General features: G+C 40.0%; 1 protein-coding gene across 1 annotated transcript in view; it reads right to left on the reverse strand.

Annotated features, from left to right (window-relative positions):
- MNAT1 (MNAT1 component of CDK activating kinase) overlaps positions 1–15,415 on the reverse strand; it is a 114,429-nt gene that overhangs the window by 68,261 nt on the left and 30,753 nt on the right. The window contains exons 2-4 of the mRNA XM_079309338.1: positions 12,448–12,600; positions 10,777–10,850; positions 2,374–2,477 (exon numbers count right to left, since the gene is read on the reverse strand). Of these exons, the coding sequence (XP_079165464.1) occupies positions 2,374–2,477; positions 10,777–10,850; positions 12,448–12,600 (331 nt within the window). The remainder of the gene's footprint in view (positions 1–2,373; positions 2,478–10,776; positions 10,851–12,447; positions 12,601–15,415) is intronic.

Genomic DNA, 15,415 nt, shown 5'->3' on the forward strand with positions numbered 1-15,415 from the left:
AAAAAATAAACAAGAAAATCTCCAAACTTCTAACTGAGGTTGTGTCAGAGAATTAAGGGATTTAGTTAGTTCAGTCAACAGAACTGAAGAGCTCAGGAAACTTTGAGACATTCCAAGGCTCTTCCACATCTATCTCTAAAGACTGCCTGGAATTCACACTAAAACAGAAGAAAACTTCTAGGGAAGTGCTGACAGACCTAGTCTGAAGAAACAGCTCAGAAAAATTATAGTCTGAAATAAGTGATAAACAAACCTAAAACACAGCAGACTATAGGAAAATGGAAGAATTATCACATGTCAGATCAAATTCTTTAAAGGAAGGCCAAACAGAACAGTAAAAGAGAAGAGATGAGTTCAATAGGCAGCAAGGGTTGTGTCCAGAATAAGATAATCTAAACACAACCCCAATATGTGAAGGAAAAGATGATGACAGTGAAACCTGGAGTAAACTCAAGCCTACAAGTAAAAAAGTAAATAGAAAGTAAAATCACATTTCACCACATTCAGGAAAGAATAATCAAGAAAATATGCACATTCACACCACAGAATTCAGACACAACTATTTAAAGACTGAACAAAGCAGCAAGTGAAATTAAACATCTAGTGATAAAGTTGGAAGCAACAAGTTACCCCATGACTGCAGAATTGCAAATATTTAAGGGAGAAACACTGGAAAAGCTGTAGTCCACTCAGGGTGCAAGGCTTGAGAAATAAAAGTGTATATAAATATCTGTATATAAAAAAAACAATTTTTAATTGAGGCATTAAGATCTCTGTATTCAATTCTGGCCCCTTCTGCTTGCCAAACACAAATTCAAACTGGAGCAGGCAAAGGGTAACAAAAACAAGAGGGGCAGAATATATCTATATCCCTCAGAAACAACCTGTTACAGAGAACAGGAAAATTTAAGTGAAGAACTTAGGGACAATGACTGGCCATAAGAAATTTAACCAAGAAAGTGGGACACCTTTTACCACCCAAGGAGTAAAGACATCCCAAAACTTGCTAAGAGCTGGAAAGGAAAAGCAATCCTTCAGTTTTTAGGAGAGGAGTAAATTTATGGAAAAGATCATGCAGTTTTTGTAATAACCATTGAGTAAAGTCTATTATTATGTTTCAATTGTTGAAAAAGAAATTATGAATGTTTCAAATGTTAAAGAAGAAAAAAAAAAAAAAAAGAAAGAAATGTCTCCAGCTTCCAGCAGCCAGCCTTCAGCACAGCAGGACTGTGGAGCACAGCAAACAGAAGTCCTGGGGGCTTGAGTGGTACAGGGTATTACAGAGCTGCTTGACAGCATCACACAGGCCCTGCTCAGGCTGTCACAGCCACTTCCCTGAAGGGAAGGTGGGCTGCAGGCAGAGCTGCTCTCACTGTGACCCCAGAGGTTGCAGCTCCATTGTAAAATAAGACATGCAGCCAAAGCTTTGGCAGGTCTCTTCAAGCTCTGAAGCAGAGGATATTGCACAGTGTCAGAGACAGGATAACAGATCAGAGATGGACCCCTAGGGAAATTTCCTTGCCTTTAAAAGGAAGAGGTTCAAACAAACATTTTTCAGATTCCAATCTCCTCCTGTGAAATCCTAGAGCTAAAGAAATCACTCAGAGTTTTGCTACAGACTTCAGGGGAGTGAGGATTTCACCCCTACTGATTTGAAAGCAAGTCCTTAGTGCAACTGGATTACAAACACAAACCCTTGCTATGTCACACTCTGGGCAGACATTTTCCTTCAAAAACTGATAACAATGTGTATTTTATGCTGAAAAAATATTTAACAGATTAAACTTTTCTTACAGGAATAAATGCATGAAGGTTTATTTTAAAGAACAAAATGATATGTGAGTCATAATTCAATGAATGAATTCTTCAAAGAGCCCTGTGTTTTGCATACAGATCATATATACAATATCTCTGATGTTACTGTTAGCAGCTCTTGAACAAAAGTTTTAATGTTTGTTTCAACATCTTTCAGTTTGAATTTTGCATAAACCAGGCCTGTGCTTTGCCTCAATTTTACAACTCTCTCCTGGGAGCTTCACAATGTCTGAGTCTGGATTCCTTTTTTCCTTCAGATGAGAAAGGAACGATTGTCCTGGTGCAGGAATGAACTTCATCTCTCCTGGATATTGTCCAAGCACACTGGCAGCACACATGCCGTGCTGATGTATTAGACACAGGCTCTACTGCCTGCCCCTCCTCTCAAGCCCTTCCCAAAATAAAGCAGAACTATATTTCAGCTATCAACCTCAATATTTAAATACGAAGAACTCTGCATAGTGCTTTCAACTTTGATTTGTTTTAAGAAAGTACTCCACAAATCCTTTAATTCTTTAACAAATGAATAAAAATTGTAGGGGAGAGAAGTTAACTAACCAGTTTTAACTTATTCTTCTGAATGACTTCTTTGTTCTCCTTTTGATACAACTCCATTTTCTTTTTGGTGTTCTCCAAATCCACATTGTTGGTCAAGTTAAATACTGTATAAATATTATAAAGAGAGAAAGCAAAAGTATTAGGTCAGCATGCATGACTATGACAAAGAAACACTATTCTTATGCTCTCTATCCCTTCTAGCCAAATATAAACATTGCAGTAACAGAACTTATTTAAACATGCCATATAAAGACAGAGACAATCTGCTAAGTCACTGCACTTCAATGAAAGCCAGCAGAGATTCTGTAGGTTTACACATCTGTAGGAGATTAAAATTTGAATCTTGCATCTCATTTTGACACCAGTAATGATACACATGAGTAACCATCATATTATTCATAAAGCACTAACCTTTGCAAGTAGCAGTTATAGCTAAGACCACAGTGATTTCTGCAAAATTAAATTAAACCAAACACAGGCATATGAAGACAAGGTTAGAAATTCAGTAACTCCATTTCACAGAGAATATCTAATGTACAAAAACTACAGTGACTGAATTCTCAGGTGCACAAAAAAAAATTCACATTGCTTGATAACTTAAAAAGGCACCAATGTACAATTACCTTTATTATGAGGAATCTGCAGATGCTTGCAGATTAATAGGTCAGTTGACATTCTTTTGATGTCTCTCAATGGTGACAGACCATATCTCATGTAATTATGAGCAAGCAGGGTCGGCCAGCAAGCTCCATAGTTTAGCACAACATTCCCAATTATCTACACATGGCACAGATGATATCTCAAGAAATTGAACAGTTTCTATAATCAACAGCTTGAAAGATGTAGATGGTTTGGATGATTTGTAACCTGATACAATGCCTGAGCCCTTCACCTCTAGGTCACTGGTTCACTTGTGGGTCAAGTGAATTCCAACTGAACGCCGTTATCACTGGGAAGTCGTTTGGTGATCCCCATCCAGAGTGGATGCTGGGCTCATGCCCATGGCCTTAAAGCCACTCAACAGTGCCAGCACACAGCACTCCAAGCCTCCAAGAGCTCTGTCACGTGGCTACAAGAGCAGCACAGAAATTTCTGCTGCCATTGATAAATCCTCCACGAGAAACCACCATGCAGTGATTGAGCTACACCAGACCTGCAGAAGGGAAGGTGTGGAAACCCCAGCATAGGACTGGGGAGCTTTTGGTTCAGTTCTCCCTTCTCAGGCTTTTAGGTAACCAGGGCCAAGCTAATCCTGGGCACAGACACCACTGACAAGTTATTTGTACCACTGAGGCTGCTAGAGAGGAACAGAAGGAAGCAGCACGAAGTCTGTTGTTACTCATTAGGATAACACACATTTCAGTTTGGGGAAAATCATATCCCCACTTCATATATATATATACACACACACACACATATACATATATATCTCATATTCCTACAGGTAACATGGCAGGAATCAGCATTTAACAAGGTTCTAGGCAAACCAAAGCAAGAGAGCCCAAACTGACAAACCAGATGAGAGTAAAGGAAACATCAATAAACCAATGCCAGGAACAAATGGAGATAAGAAGAAACAGAAAGGTCCAAAATGGTTGAGTTGTGGGATGCAGCTCAGTTCTACAAGCCCAGCTCACTACTGCCAAGAGAGGCATTCCTGCTGCCATGTCCCTTCTCCCCAAGCACAGGCCTCACTCTTTCCCCTGCTCTGATTCCAGAGCTCCCTTGGATGCTCTGCAATGTCAACAGAAACCCTCCAGTAACCTGAACTGGCTCAACACAAGGGTCAGGCAAGTGCCAGAGAAAGCACCAGGGAAGTAATAAAAGGATACAGATGGGAATAGGAATACTCTCTTTCCAAGAGTACCAAACCACCACATCATCTCACTCTTATTAAAAATACTCCATTTCTTCAAACTCCAACAAAAAAAAAAAAAAAAGCTGTATTTACTTTCCCCCTTTTCCAAATAATAAGCAGTATAAAGACAAATAACATTTCAATTCAGTCTGGCTCCTGAATCAGCTGAACTCTTCCAGCCCCACCCCAGCATCCTCAGCTGAGATGGAAGATCTAAGATGACTGAGTTTGTGCTTCAAGAATTCCAGATTTAACACCTGAGTTGAACTTTGGAACTTTGCTACTGTTCCTGGGCAGACCACTGGGCCTCTGTACTGGAGGTCTCCCACTGACAAGAACCAGGAGAAGGGGAATAAAGGTTCCTTTCTCCCACACACCACCTGCTGTATCTCCATCCCATTGCTTCAGGCAGCACTTCTCCCTGTGCTCTTGTGCTCTCACCCCAGCTGGGACCTCTGGGCACTGCCATAACCCAAACAAGCCATTCAAAGTTCAGCTCCTTGCTTTTTGGAAGCAAGCTATCCATCCCAAGTGTTTTAGGTCTTTTTTCCTCTCCAAAAGGCACGGCATTTTTCCTATTTCATATTTGGACAAACACACACTTTTTGTTGTAACAACCTCTCCTTAGTAAAACATTATTTTAGTCTAAATCTTTAGTATTTTAATGACAATCTGACCACTAAATTTCCAGCCTACAGTTGCCCATTGACAAGAAACTTTAATAATTGAGTATTAGGGCAGACAAGAAGTGTCATGTGAAAATGCTGGCACACAATCAGCCCAGGGCTCTGCAATGACAGCAGCTGCATGGGAATGTCAGCACTTCCTACAACTTAAATCCACACAGCAGCTCTCTAAACTCTTCAATGACGACACAAGAAAGAAATAGCATATGAGCCATGCTGTGCTAGCAGGATGCCCAGATGCCACCTTCAGGTGCATGAGGAGATGCCAAATTGCCTTTAGGCTCCTGAACATCATGAATATTTCTCTAAAAATAAATGCAGCAATAAGCTGATGATCTTTGTTTTGCAATTATTGCTGCTTGAAACCCTCAGGGTTTGGTTTTCTGTTTCTTTCTCAGTTATCTTTATTAGGTTCAACTAGTCACATTTTGGTCTGTAAAACAAGAAGCTTAAGATTTAAAACTCATACTGGGGAAAAGGAGGCATGTTTTAAATATGTGCAGATGCCTACATTTATTGAGCACTGCTTACAAAAATGGGTGTATTTTGATACTTTATAAGAAGTAACTTTTCTATCTAAAACATCTATTTCTGCATCAATGTTTGGGAAATTTTCAGCAGCCACCTGCATAGTCACCCTAAAGCCCACTGCTGTGCTCATGGTGAAAGTTTTTAACCCCTCTTGTTTTCCTGCTGTGGCTGGAACCAAACCACAGCTACAACCTCTCAGCAATCAGCTCTGCTCACACCAGGCTGACTGTGCTCTGTCCATCTTATTCAGCTTTGTCACTCCAGGAGATTGCAGGACACCAGCAATCAGAGATTCCAACTTCCAGCACCCTCAAAGCCACAGCAAATCTGTCCCAGAGAATATGGACATTGATGAGGAACAAGAGTGGAAACACTTAAGACATTTTGTTGCAAGATGGGAAACAGTGTAAAAAAGTATATAAAAAAGTAAAATGGTGAAAAGTGTAACAGTGTACCCAGATTCTGTCTACAACAACTTCAGTGTCAACAGCTGCCCTTCAGTGCATGGAAACAGCATCTTCCTCCTACAATAAACACCTACCAGCCAAACAAGCTGCTCTTTGACACTGCATGGTTACCAGTGGCCGGCCAGCCAGCCAAAACATCTTTCAACATATTTTCTAATAAATTTTTCATGAGCTCCAAACGTCTTTTCATCAATATTTATAGAATACAAATTCTTGCCATTGTATCCTCACAATACAGCTGACAAGTCTGTTTTGCAAGGGGCACTAGGGCACAAAAAATAATTAAGATATTATTTCCCTCTCTTGTCCCTTCTCCCCTCCACAAGTTACTTGGCATTTAAATCCAACAGCTATAAAACCAAAGAACACAATTGCTAATACTCAACAAAATAACTTTAACACAGCTAGGACTATGCCACACTTTTTTCATTTGGCCTGCTTTGAATTTTGCCAGAAGTTTACTTTAAACATACTCCTTAACTTAAAAACAAACAAAAAAAAAAACAAAACAAAAAAACCCCACAAAGAAGGAAAAAAACCACAATAAAAATATTTTAGAACCAGAAGAACTAGAAAGAGTTAAAAATCCCAACTCATATGCTGCACCTACCCTGAAAAAATATTGGTGTAGATCTGAATATGAGTGGCAAAGCAGATGGCTGGTTTGAAAAGGTTTCAAAGAGAAGACAGACTTATTTTTGTCCATGTTGAAATATAGCATAAGCCGATATAAGAGGCCTGAAGCCCTTCAGGGAAAAGAAACAGAAGCTGTTTTGTATGCAACAATTATTTATCTACTTATCCATCTCACATTGGTTGGTTTATAAAATGACTTGCCTTGAGACATCTGTTAACTATAACAGGAAGACTATTGTGTTTTTGTGAAACATTTCATTCTATTTAGGTGAAACTCCCGAGTTCTGAAATTCAGCCTCTACAGGAGACTTTGTCTATTTTTCAAAACAACAACGTTCATTATACAATTCTACAACAAATGGAAAAATATTTTCCCAGTTATAAAGAAAATGAGGCAAAAATTTTAATTAAATGGCAAAGAATTTGTCCAGAGACATAGCAGTATGAATGAATATCACTGCACTGCAGGACTAAGTCCCTCAAAATCTCCATGTTTTAGACTAAGACTAAAAATTATTAGCATTAGTTCATTATAAAAAATATTCCTTCCATCCTACTACAAACAACTTCTTAATTATCTTCATGAAACCCCAGACTGGGAATGGCAGAGTGCTACAGAGGGAGAGACAACCTCAGTCTGCCTGGGATGTCCCAGGCTACCCTGGCACCTTCCCCTGGTGCTTTTGATGCCTAGTCCCAAGGGGTAGGAGAGGAGCTAGGGCCAGAAAAGATGGAAAATAATTCAACAGGTCCCTTCCAGCCAACATTTCTGTAATTATAATGAAATAATTAGCAGGAACAAAAGAAAACCCATAGTTAAGACAGAAAAGTGTAGTCAGGTATTAATAATTGTTTCTGTTTATTCTCAGTGGTCTTTTATTGAGTCAATACTTTTTCAGAAAAACTGCATAGCAATGAATGATTGAAATCACTCAGCCCCATCAGTCTAAGAAAGACCATTTTGGCTGGAGCAGTGTGAAATCTCTGTTCACAGGAGATTACTGAAACAGATCTTTGATAAAGCTGCCCAATTTCCACTTGGGTTATTGCCTTTATCAGGACCAGCAACACCATCCAGGAGAACACACACACAGAGGGTGAAAAAACCAAACCACAAAACAATAAACAGCACAACCCACAAGTGATGACAGATAGCAAAACCCTTTCTATCCAAGGATCACTTGTCAGATAAGTGTTCTGAGCAAGACAAGTCACGAGGCAGCTGCTATTGCATAAAGTCCTGGAGGATCAGGGAGATACAGGAACACACAAATAACAGCAGCCTCCTGCGAAGCTGAATGCAGTGAATGTTTTTAAAAAGCAGCAATTACCACTAACAATTGTGCTGCGGTAATGCCTGGGGGCCTCACTCATGTACCAGGAGGAGGCAGGTCCTGCTCCGCAGAACTTTCACACAGAGCTTGGAAAAATGGCTACAGAGATACCCTGGGGAAGAAGAAAACTTTGTAGAAAGAGCAAGCGAAATTCACAGTGTGTCCACAGAGTGCAACTTGTAGCAATGCTCAAAGGTTTAAGCAGGTTCCTCTCATCCTATGGGCACAGACCTGATTCACTCAGATACATGTTGTCCACACCTTTCCCAAAGGCAGGTTTTAACTCTCTCACTTTATTTTTATTCCTAGTGCTAATGACAACAAACTGTGTTTACAATGTTCTCAAATTGTCCAACCGAATTTTCTTCCAGGGAAAACTCGCTTTAAAATGTGGTTTTTATTTAAAGCCTTGTTTAACACATTTTAGCCCAAAGCATTATTCAGTGGCTACACTCTAAAACCACTTCAAAAACCTGTTTTTTATAATAGAAATCTTAAAAGGTGACTATCCTAATGTTTGTTTGACCTTCCCCCACACACACACTGCTGCTGCACCATCCAACTCTTCTATTTCAATAGAAAAAGTCTGTAGGTATAAAACAGCTGATACAAAGGGGAAAAATGTGTTTCAAGTAAGGTCAGCAATTGCTGTGTCTCATTCCATTGCTGCTTTTGGAGCTGACCTACCTGGAATATTTGGAAAACATATCAGAATCAGGGTCACATGAAAGACACCTATACAGGATGTTTACATTTTGTCTGTGCTAAGCAACTGCTTCATTTAAGCCCCTACAAAAATTCCAGAAACAAAACCTTCCAGCAAAGGGAGGAGAAAAAAAAAAAAAACAAAAAGGTAAAGTTGCACTTTGATCCTCTTACAGAAAAACTGAATGTTTGGGGCACAGGGAGAGAGGGAAAATACAGTTCCTTGGCTCCCTACCTTCCCAACCACCAGCAGCTCCTGCCAGCCTGCTGAATGTTGGCAAAGCTGCCCTGCACATCCTTTCTTTGCCATCTTGCAGCCCAGTTTTCCACATGAGCAAGCAAGCAGGGAATTCAGAGACACAGAAAAATGAAATAACTCCTCTCAGCAGTAAAGTGTGAAATTATCATACAGAGTCAATGACTTTTAACACACTGTTCAGTCAGACAACATGCACTGGAAAATGTCACACCAGACAACTGCCCAGGCCACAGCAGGGATGGGCTTGGGGACAAATGTGCAATGGGCTTTGTCACCAGGAGAGCAAGCAGGGCTTGAACTCTTGCCTAAAGTGGTGTTGTTGAATCTAACCTGTCCCCTGGGACCTGTCTGGAGTTGGGATATCATAAATTTTCACTGACAGTGAAAATTAAGAGTCTTCTGACTGCACCCTTTCTTTCCTCTCATCCACCTACACGAACAAACTAGGATGCAGTTGGACTTCCAATTCCTTTTAGTATTTTCAGTGTCCCTCTCAGGTAACTAATTCAAATTCCTAAAAACTACCAAGCCTCTTCACTATACATTTGCAGGACCAAAACAATTATTGACCAATTCACTTTTTTTCATAAGGTTACCAAGACCAGACAGATTTCTGCTGCTTCTAAACCAAGTTCCCAACACAGGATTTGGAACCATTTGCAATGTAACCACCAAATCCCAAGAGATGCAAAATCATAACACCCTGCACATATTCATGTGTTTCAGACAATTTCAGGCAAAACTTCAGCTCCCTTGTTACAGATGTTGAAAAGCCCTGCAACAGCAGTTAGGTGGGAAATTGTATTTAATGCTACATGAAAAAAGCAGTTTTGCTTCCCATGAGCACATAGATTCTTCCAGGATCCTCTGGCTATTCTTTCTGTTCATTCCTTCCTTCCCCAATACCATTCCAAAAAATATACAAACAAAGCTACACCCACATCATCTCCTCCAGATATTTGGACCCATGTGAGTGTGACTGGTGTTTCCCAGCCACACAATTTGGCTTCCCAGCCTCAGCCTCCCGATGCCAACACAAACATGATACATTGCTCACAGCAGTAAGTGCATTGGATACATTTCTACCAAACACCACAGTGCTAAAAAGAGCAAGGGCTCCTTTGAGAAAACTGAAGGAAAAGTGGCATCTCCATGGTTTCCTTCAAATCACATTCACTGCCCCTCCTGCATACTCTTAAGTCACCTCTTCTTCCTCCAGGTCAAAAAAAAAAAGAAAAGCCTCAGAAGCTCATAAAAACCAAGAACAAACCATTTAGGAGCCACTCCTTTGAACACATCCTTGTTTTTCTAAGCAAAACCCATCACTCCACCATAAATCACAAGTCACTCTAACTAAGAAGAAAATAAACTCTGTTGATAACATTGTCCCTTCCCCAAAGGGCAAAGTTCTGCTTCAGCTAATCCAAAGAGAAAGAAATCAACGTCTGTTCCTAAACCTTCTCCTTCTGCACAGCAACATAAAATGCTACCACAGTGGTATGTAAGGTCATCAGCTTCAAAGCAGCTTCAACTACTGTACTTGCAGAAGCAAAAACGATGAAAGACACCATATGGCTTCTGTCATGGTAGATAAAGCTAATGGAGGCATATAATGAAAATTTCAATTTCTCCTCTCTTTGTTTAATCTTTGCCAGTGCAGCAGGCAGTCCCCTGCAAGACTTTCTTTTCCAGCATGCTTCCTCTTTGGATTGTGCTTTTTTCTCTGGCAGATAAAACATTTTATTTAACAATGTCCTACAGTTTAGCAAATATTATTAAAATCCAGGAAAAAAAGTAATTAGATAAAAAAATGATGCTATGATAAATCATATCACAGACACTGAACTTAGTCTTATAGGCAGCTGAGTCAGAAGATAAAAGCCTATGGTCTCATAAGCACATCAAAAATGCAAGCATTAAGACTTACCAATTTCTTCTATTTCTTCCAAGAAATCATTATATTCATCTAGAGTGGGAAAGTCTTCCTCTCTTTTATTGTATCTTTGAGAGAAGAGAAAAGTATTTATAAAATACAGCAAGATGCAATTTCCATTCAACAAGGCTTTTGCTGCAAGCTGATTAAGCATTGATCTAGTTTTATCTACTGTGTGCTTTGTGACTCCCAAACTGACCAGAATCTTTAATGGGAGACAGAAGTGCCTGTTCCAAAGGAAAAGAGGCAGCCTGGAAGAAATCAGTGCTATCTTTGCCTATTGTTTGCCAATTCCTTTTCCAGGGTTACAGGTAAACATGAGCACAGAGGCCAAGATAGAGTAACTCCCAGGCAGCCTCTTAACAAAGGCAGAGGCAAAAGTAACACCCACAGAAAAAAACCTTTTCTAGAACTATCAGAAAAGGGAGTTTGGCTTTGTGCCAATAACAGAAAGCATTTGTCAGCACCAAACCAAAAATGCTACACAATTATCTCATTTCATATCAATAGACCATTCCAGCACTCATATTCACCTCTTCAGAGCTGGAGAAAGTAAAAAGATGAAGAGACAACTGGCTTAGAACATGGACAGCTTTTGAAAATCAAAACATGCAGACTTTCTTCCCAAGAAAACATAAAGCTGAGATTTGGACTGATCTGTGGACTGTGATACCCAGGAATATAAAAATCCCAAGAATTGAGGCCATATTTCAATTTGGGGGCATTTTTTCCATCCTCCTAAAAACTGGCAAACCCAAAAGACATTTTCCAATGTCTTTTAACTAAAACTTTATTCAGTTGACTTATTTCAGTTTGACTTCTATTAACTTTAGTAGACTTTATAATCCAGACTTTATAAATTATTACTGCTTTCCACATCAGCATTTTAGTATTCAGTGGCACAATTTCCCCACATCTCATCAGCATCATATGATTCATTTACTATTGTACCAAGTTTTAGATAAAGGCTGACAAGCTTATAATTTACCTCTAAGTTCATTTAGGCACACATAACTTTCTCTGGATTGTTGCATTTATCAGATTTTCTTTTATCAAAACACCAACTGGCCAGCTTATTTTCCTTATAAAATGCTGCTTACTGGCCACAAGGAGTGAGATGAAATTTTAGAACTCATTTATCTCAATTTCAAAAGCTTTCAAATCTGCATGACAGACTGGTAACACCAGGCTTGTAAGGAACCATTTCCACTAACAATTGCTGTGTGGAGCAAAAAAACAATGTGAACTCTTTTGCCCATTTTGATTTTGAAGGGAACTGGCCTTCAACTCTCAGAACAGGTCCCCAGGGAACAAAACAATCAAGGTCCTGTTTTTTGCTCTACTGCCATGTTCACCCCCCCCAATATTCAATCACCTTCATTTGGGAGCCAAGTCCTTGCCAAAGAGGCCACATAGAAACACCCAACATTTTCTAATGCTAAGCAGGAATCCCTCAAGGCTAAATTGAGAATTCAGCTCCCAATTGTTGCACTAAATCAGGTTCTCTGAAATCCCTCCATGATAAATGGAGTCAAGTTTTATGGTTTCCCACTTCAAAAAAAAAAAAAAGCAAAATCTCCTCTGTACTATTGAATAAGTCAACTTTTTTAAAAACTGATCCATGAAATACATCCTCCTTCTGTTCTTTTAAATGGTGACACTCACATTTTCAGCACTTTCTTGCGGATTTCCACCTCCTTGTCCACAGCAGGATCCTCAAAGAGCTGCACCCTGAAGTTGCTCTTCCTCAGGGGAGTGTCACACTCATGGCAGTTCCCAGCCCCTCTCACAAACAGCAGCTCCACACAACTCTCACACCTGTGGGAGAAAGGAAGGGGTGCAAAGGCACCCAGATGTTAAACAGGAGCTGAAAGCCAGATCTGTCCCCCCTTTTGCTGCTGGCACAGCACATCCCCCCCTCATTTCACTCTTCCTGCAGCCAGAGCTCTCCACTCTGGCTCAGCAGCACAAACACATTGATTCTCCCTGCCCAAACACTCTGGCTCTTTACTGGGACCAAACTTTAATCCAAACTAAATGATGGGGTCTGTATAAAGGGGAAGCTTGTTGCTGATATCACCAAAACCATTTCACATGGACCAGACTGCAATATCCTTATTTACTCAAAGCACCACCTCACTGAACAAAAAAAAACCTGTTTATTTTCTTGATGCTGCAGTGCAAGGAGAATTCAGTCCAAGCATGGATACAAATCTTGCCTGCAGACTTCCAAGCATCTGCCAGTTCTATCACAGAGGAACTGCTGCAACAAACCTGAGCTAAATTCCACCCCAGCAAAGCTAAAAGAATCAAAACCATTTCAGTCAGCAAAAGCTTTATTCAGCTCTCCTATGCCTTCTGGTAATATTTCTTAAATTGGATATAAAATAAACTTTACACAGAGGCTGCCCAGAAATAAAAAAAATACCTTCCTAGTTTTATTTCTTTTGACCTAATGAAGACTTCAGATTTTAACAAGATACTTGCTGACCAGTCACTTGGCATTTAATAAAGGAAAAACACATAACAAGAAAGCTGATTTTAAGAAAAAAAGTACTTGGGTAGTAATAATGTGCAAATTTCTAGCAGAGGACAACACCTGCTGCAGTCATTTCCTACTGCTGGGGAGGCAAAGGGGAGCCTATTTATAGCTTTGCTATATTGAAGCCAAAACAGTTGTACATTAAGAGCTAAGCCATGTTTTACCTTCACAAACCCAGCACAAAAGCTAAACAAGTTAAGAAAAACAACACTGATATGGTTGAGAAAGATCTTAAACAAAACTTTCACACTGCTGACCTATCCCCAACTAAACTGGTTCCAGTCCTTACAGAGGCAGAGATGAGGAGAGCCAACCAGTTTAACCCAGCTTCTGTTTTCAAGATTAGAAAGTGCAAAACAAACACAATTGTATCTCACCATTAAAAAAAAAAAAATAAAAGGCAATTTTTTTTGTTGTTGTTAACACATGGAGAACTACAGCTTCAGCCTGCATCTCACACAGCAGCTGCCAATGTTAAAGAGCAAACCTTGAATTTACTTGGGCATTTGCCTGCTCCAGAATTCCTTTAGTCAGAAAACAAAGTTTAGTTATAAATACAAGTTATCTGGGTAGAGAAAGATCAAACTTCATTAGCACACTAAGCCTGAAATTCAGAAGCTGCTGGAACACAGACTCAATAAAATAATGAGATATTAATATCATGTACATAATGAAAGCAATTTATGTCCCCTCTGCAGGAGGAACAATAGTAAATGCAAGAGAGCAGGCAAGGCAGGGAAAGGGTTTTCTCCTTCCTCCCCCAACCTGTCTGTACATGCAGGAGCCTGACATAAGGACAGCTTCACTGTCTCCTTCATTCTGGCAGCTCCTGCTGTTTGTCTATCTCTCAACACAGCAGCCAAAGCACAGAAAAGTCCCTGCCTCCTCCTTCCTAAGTTAGAGAATAGAAGTGTAAAGCAGGTGGATCCAAGTGAAGGTGTTTGCATTGTTTTTTTTATCACAGTATTGCCTAAGGACCAACAGAACAGGGGCTCCATGTGCAGGATATTATTCACAGACAGTAGCACCTGAAACTACTTCACTCCCCCCTTCCCTAAATCAAAGACATTTCAAGTTTGCACAAGACTTGACTATGGAAAAAAATCCCTCCTTGGAAAAGCACTTCATACAAGTGCTTCAATGCCTTCCCCAAGTGAAACCACTGTTTCTAAGGCTGCAAAATAGCTTTCTATACATAAAAAGATGAGTCAACACCTCACTATGGGAATCCCACATCAGGTGATTGCATTCTCACTCACTCATGCACATCCACCCTTATATTTATTTGGAGATAATTCCTTCTGAATTCAGAGGGGGTTGTTTGGGACAAGTCAAGGGCAGAGCTGGACTCTGTCCATATCCTGCCTCCTCTCCCACCTCTGGACAGATTTAACATACACAGATCCCAAACTTCCTTCCGAGCAGACCTGGCATCCTTGTCCCCACAAACCTCTGCCACCAATGGTGATGTTGGGTCACACTTTTCCATCTGATTCTTGAGGAAGGGGAAAAAGCCATTTCCCCAGCCCTGCTCCAAGGAATTCCTTTCAGCTTCACTGCAGAGCATGTACTGTCACCAGGAAGGCAGATTGTTATAATGGAGGATTTAATGAATTCTTTCAAGTCTTGAAACAATGATTTCAAAATATGACTTGAAAAAAAATTATCTTGCATTGTAAAATTCAAAAATACTTTTTTTTTTCCACATGGATTATTTAGTTAGTTAGTTATTAAAGATATGTAGCAATTTCTGTGACTTCACCAAAGGTACCCAACCCATTCCTTAGCACAGAAGGACACTCCCAACACACAGCTGGTATTAGAGAGCTCCTCATGGCACACAGACCACACCATTTCAGGAGATCCTTCCATTTATTTCCAAGTCCAACTCTTCCCCACTGGCCATACTGTAAGAACAGTTGTCTGTGGAAACAGGACACCATCCTGTACATCTCTCACTGGCCAACACATTATATGTGGCTTTCTCCAAATAAGCAAAGCACCTGTTAAACTCACTTTCAAACCAGGGCCAAGATGGCCCTATGTTTTCTTAAAACAAAAGCCTCAAATAAGCAATTTTTCATTTGCATT

This window comes from Erithacus rubecula, assembly GCF_903797595.1.
Source record: "Erithacus rubecula genome assembly, chromosome: 6".
Taxonomy (NCBI): Eukaryota; Metazoa; Chordata; class Aves; order Passeriformes; family Muscicapidae; genus Erithacus; species Erithacus rubecula.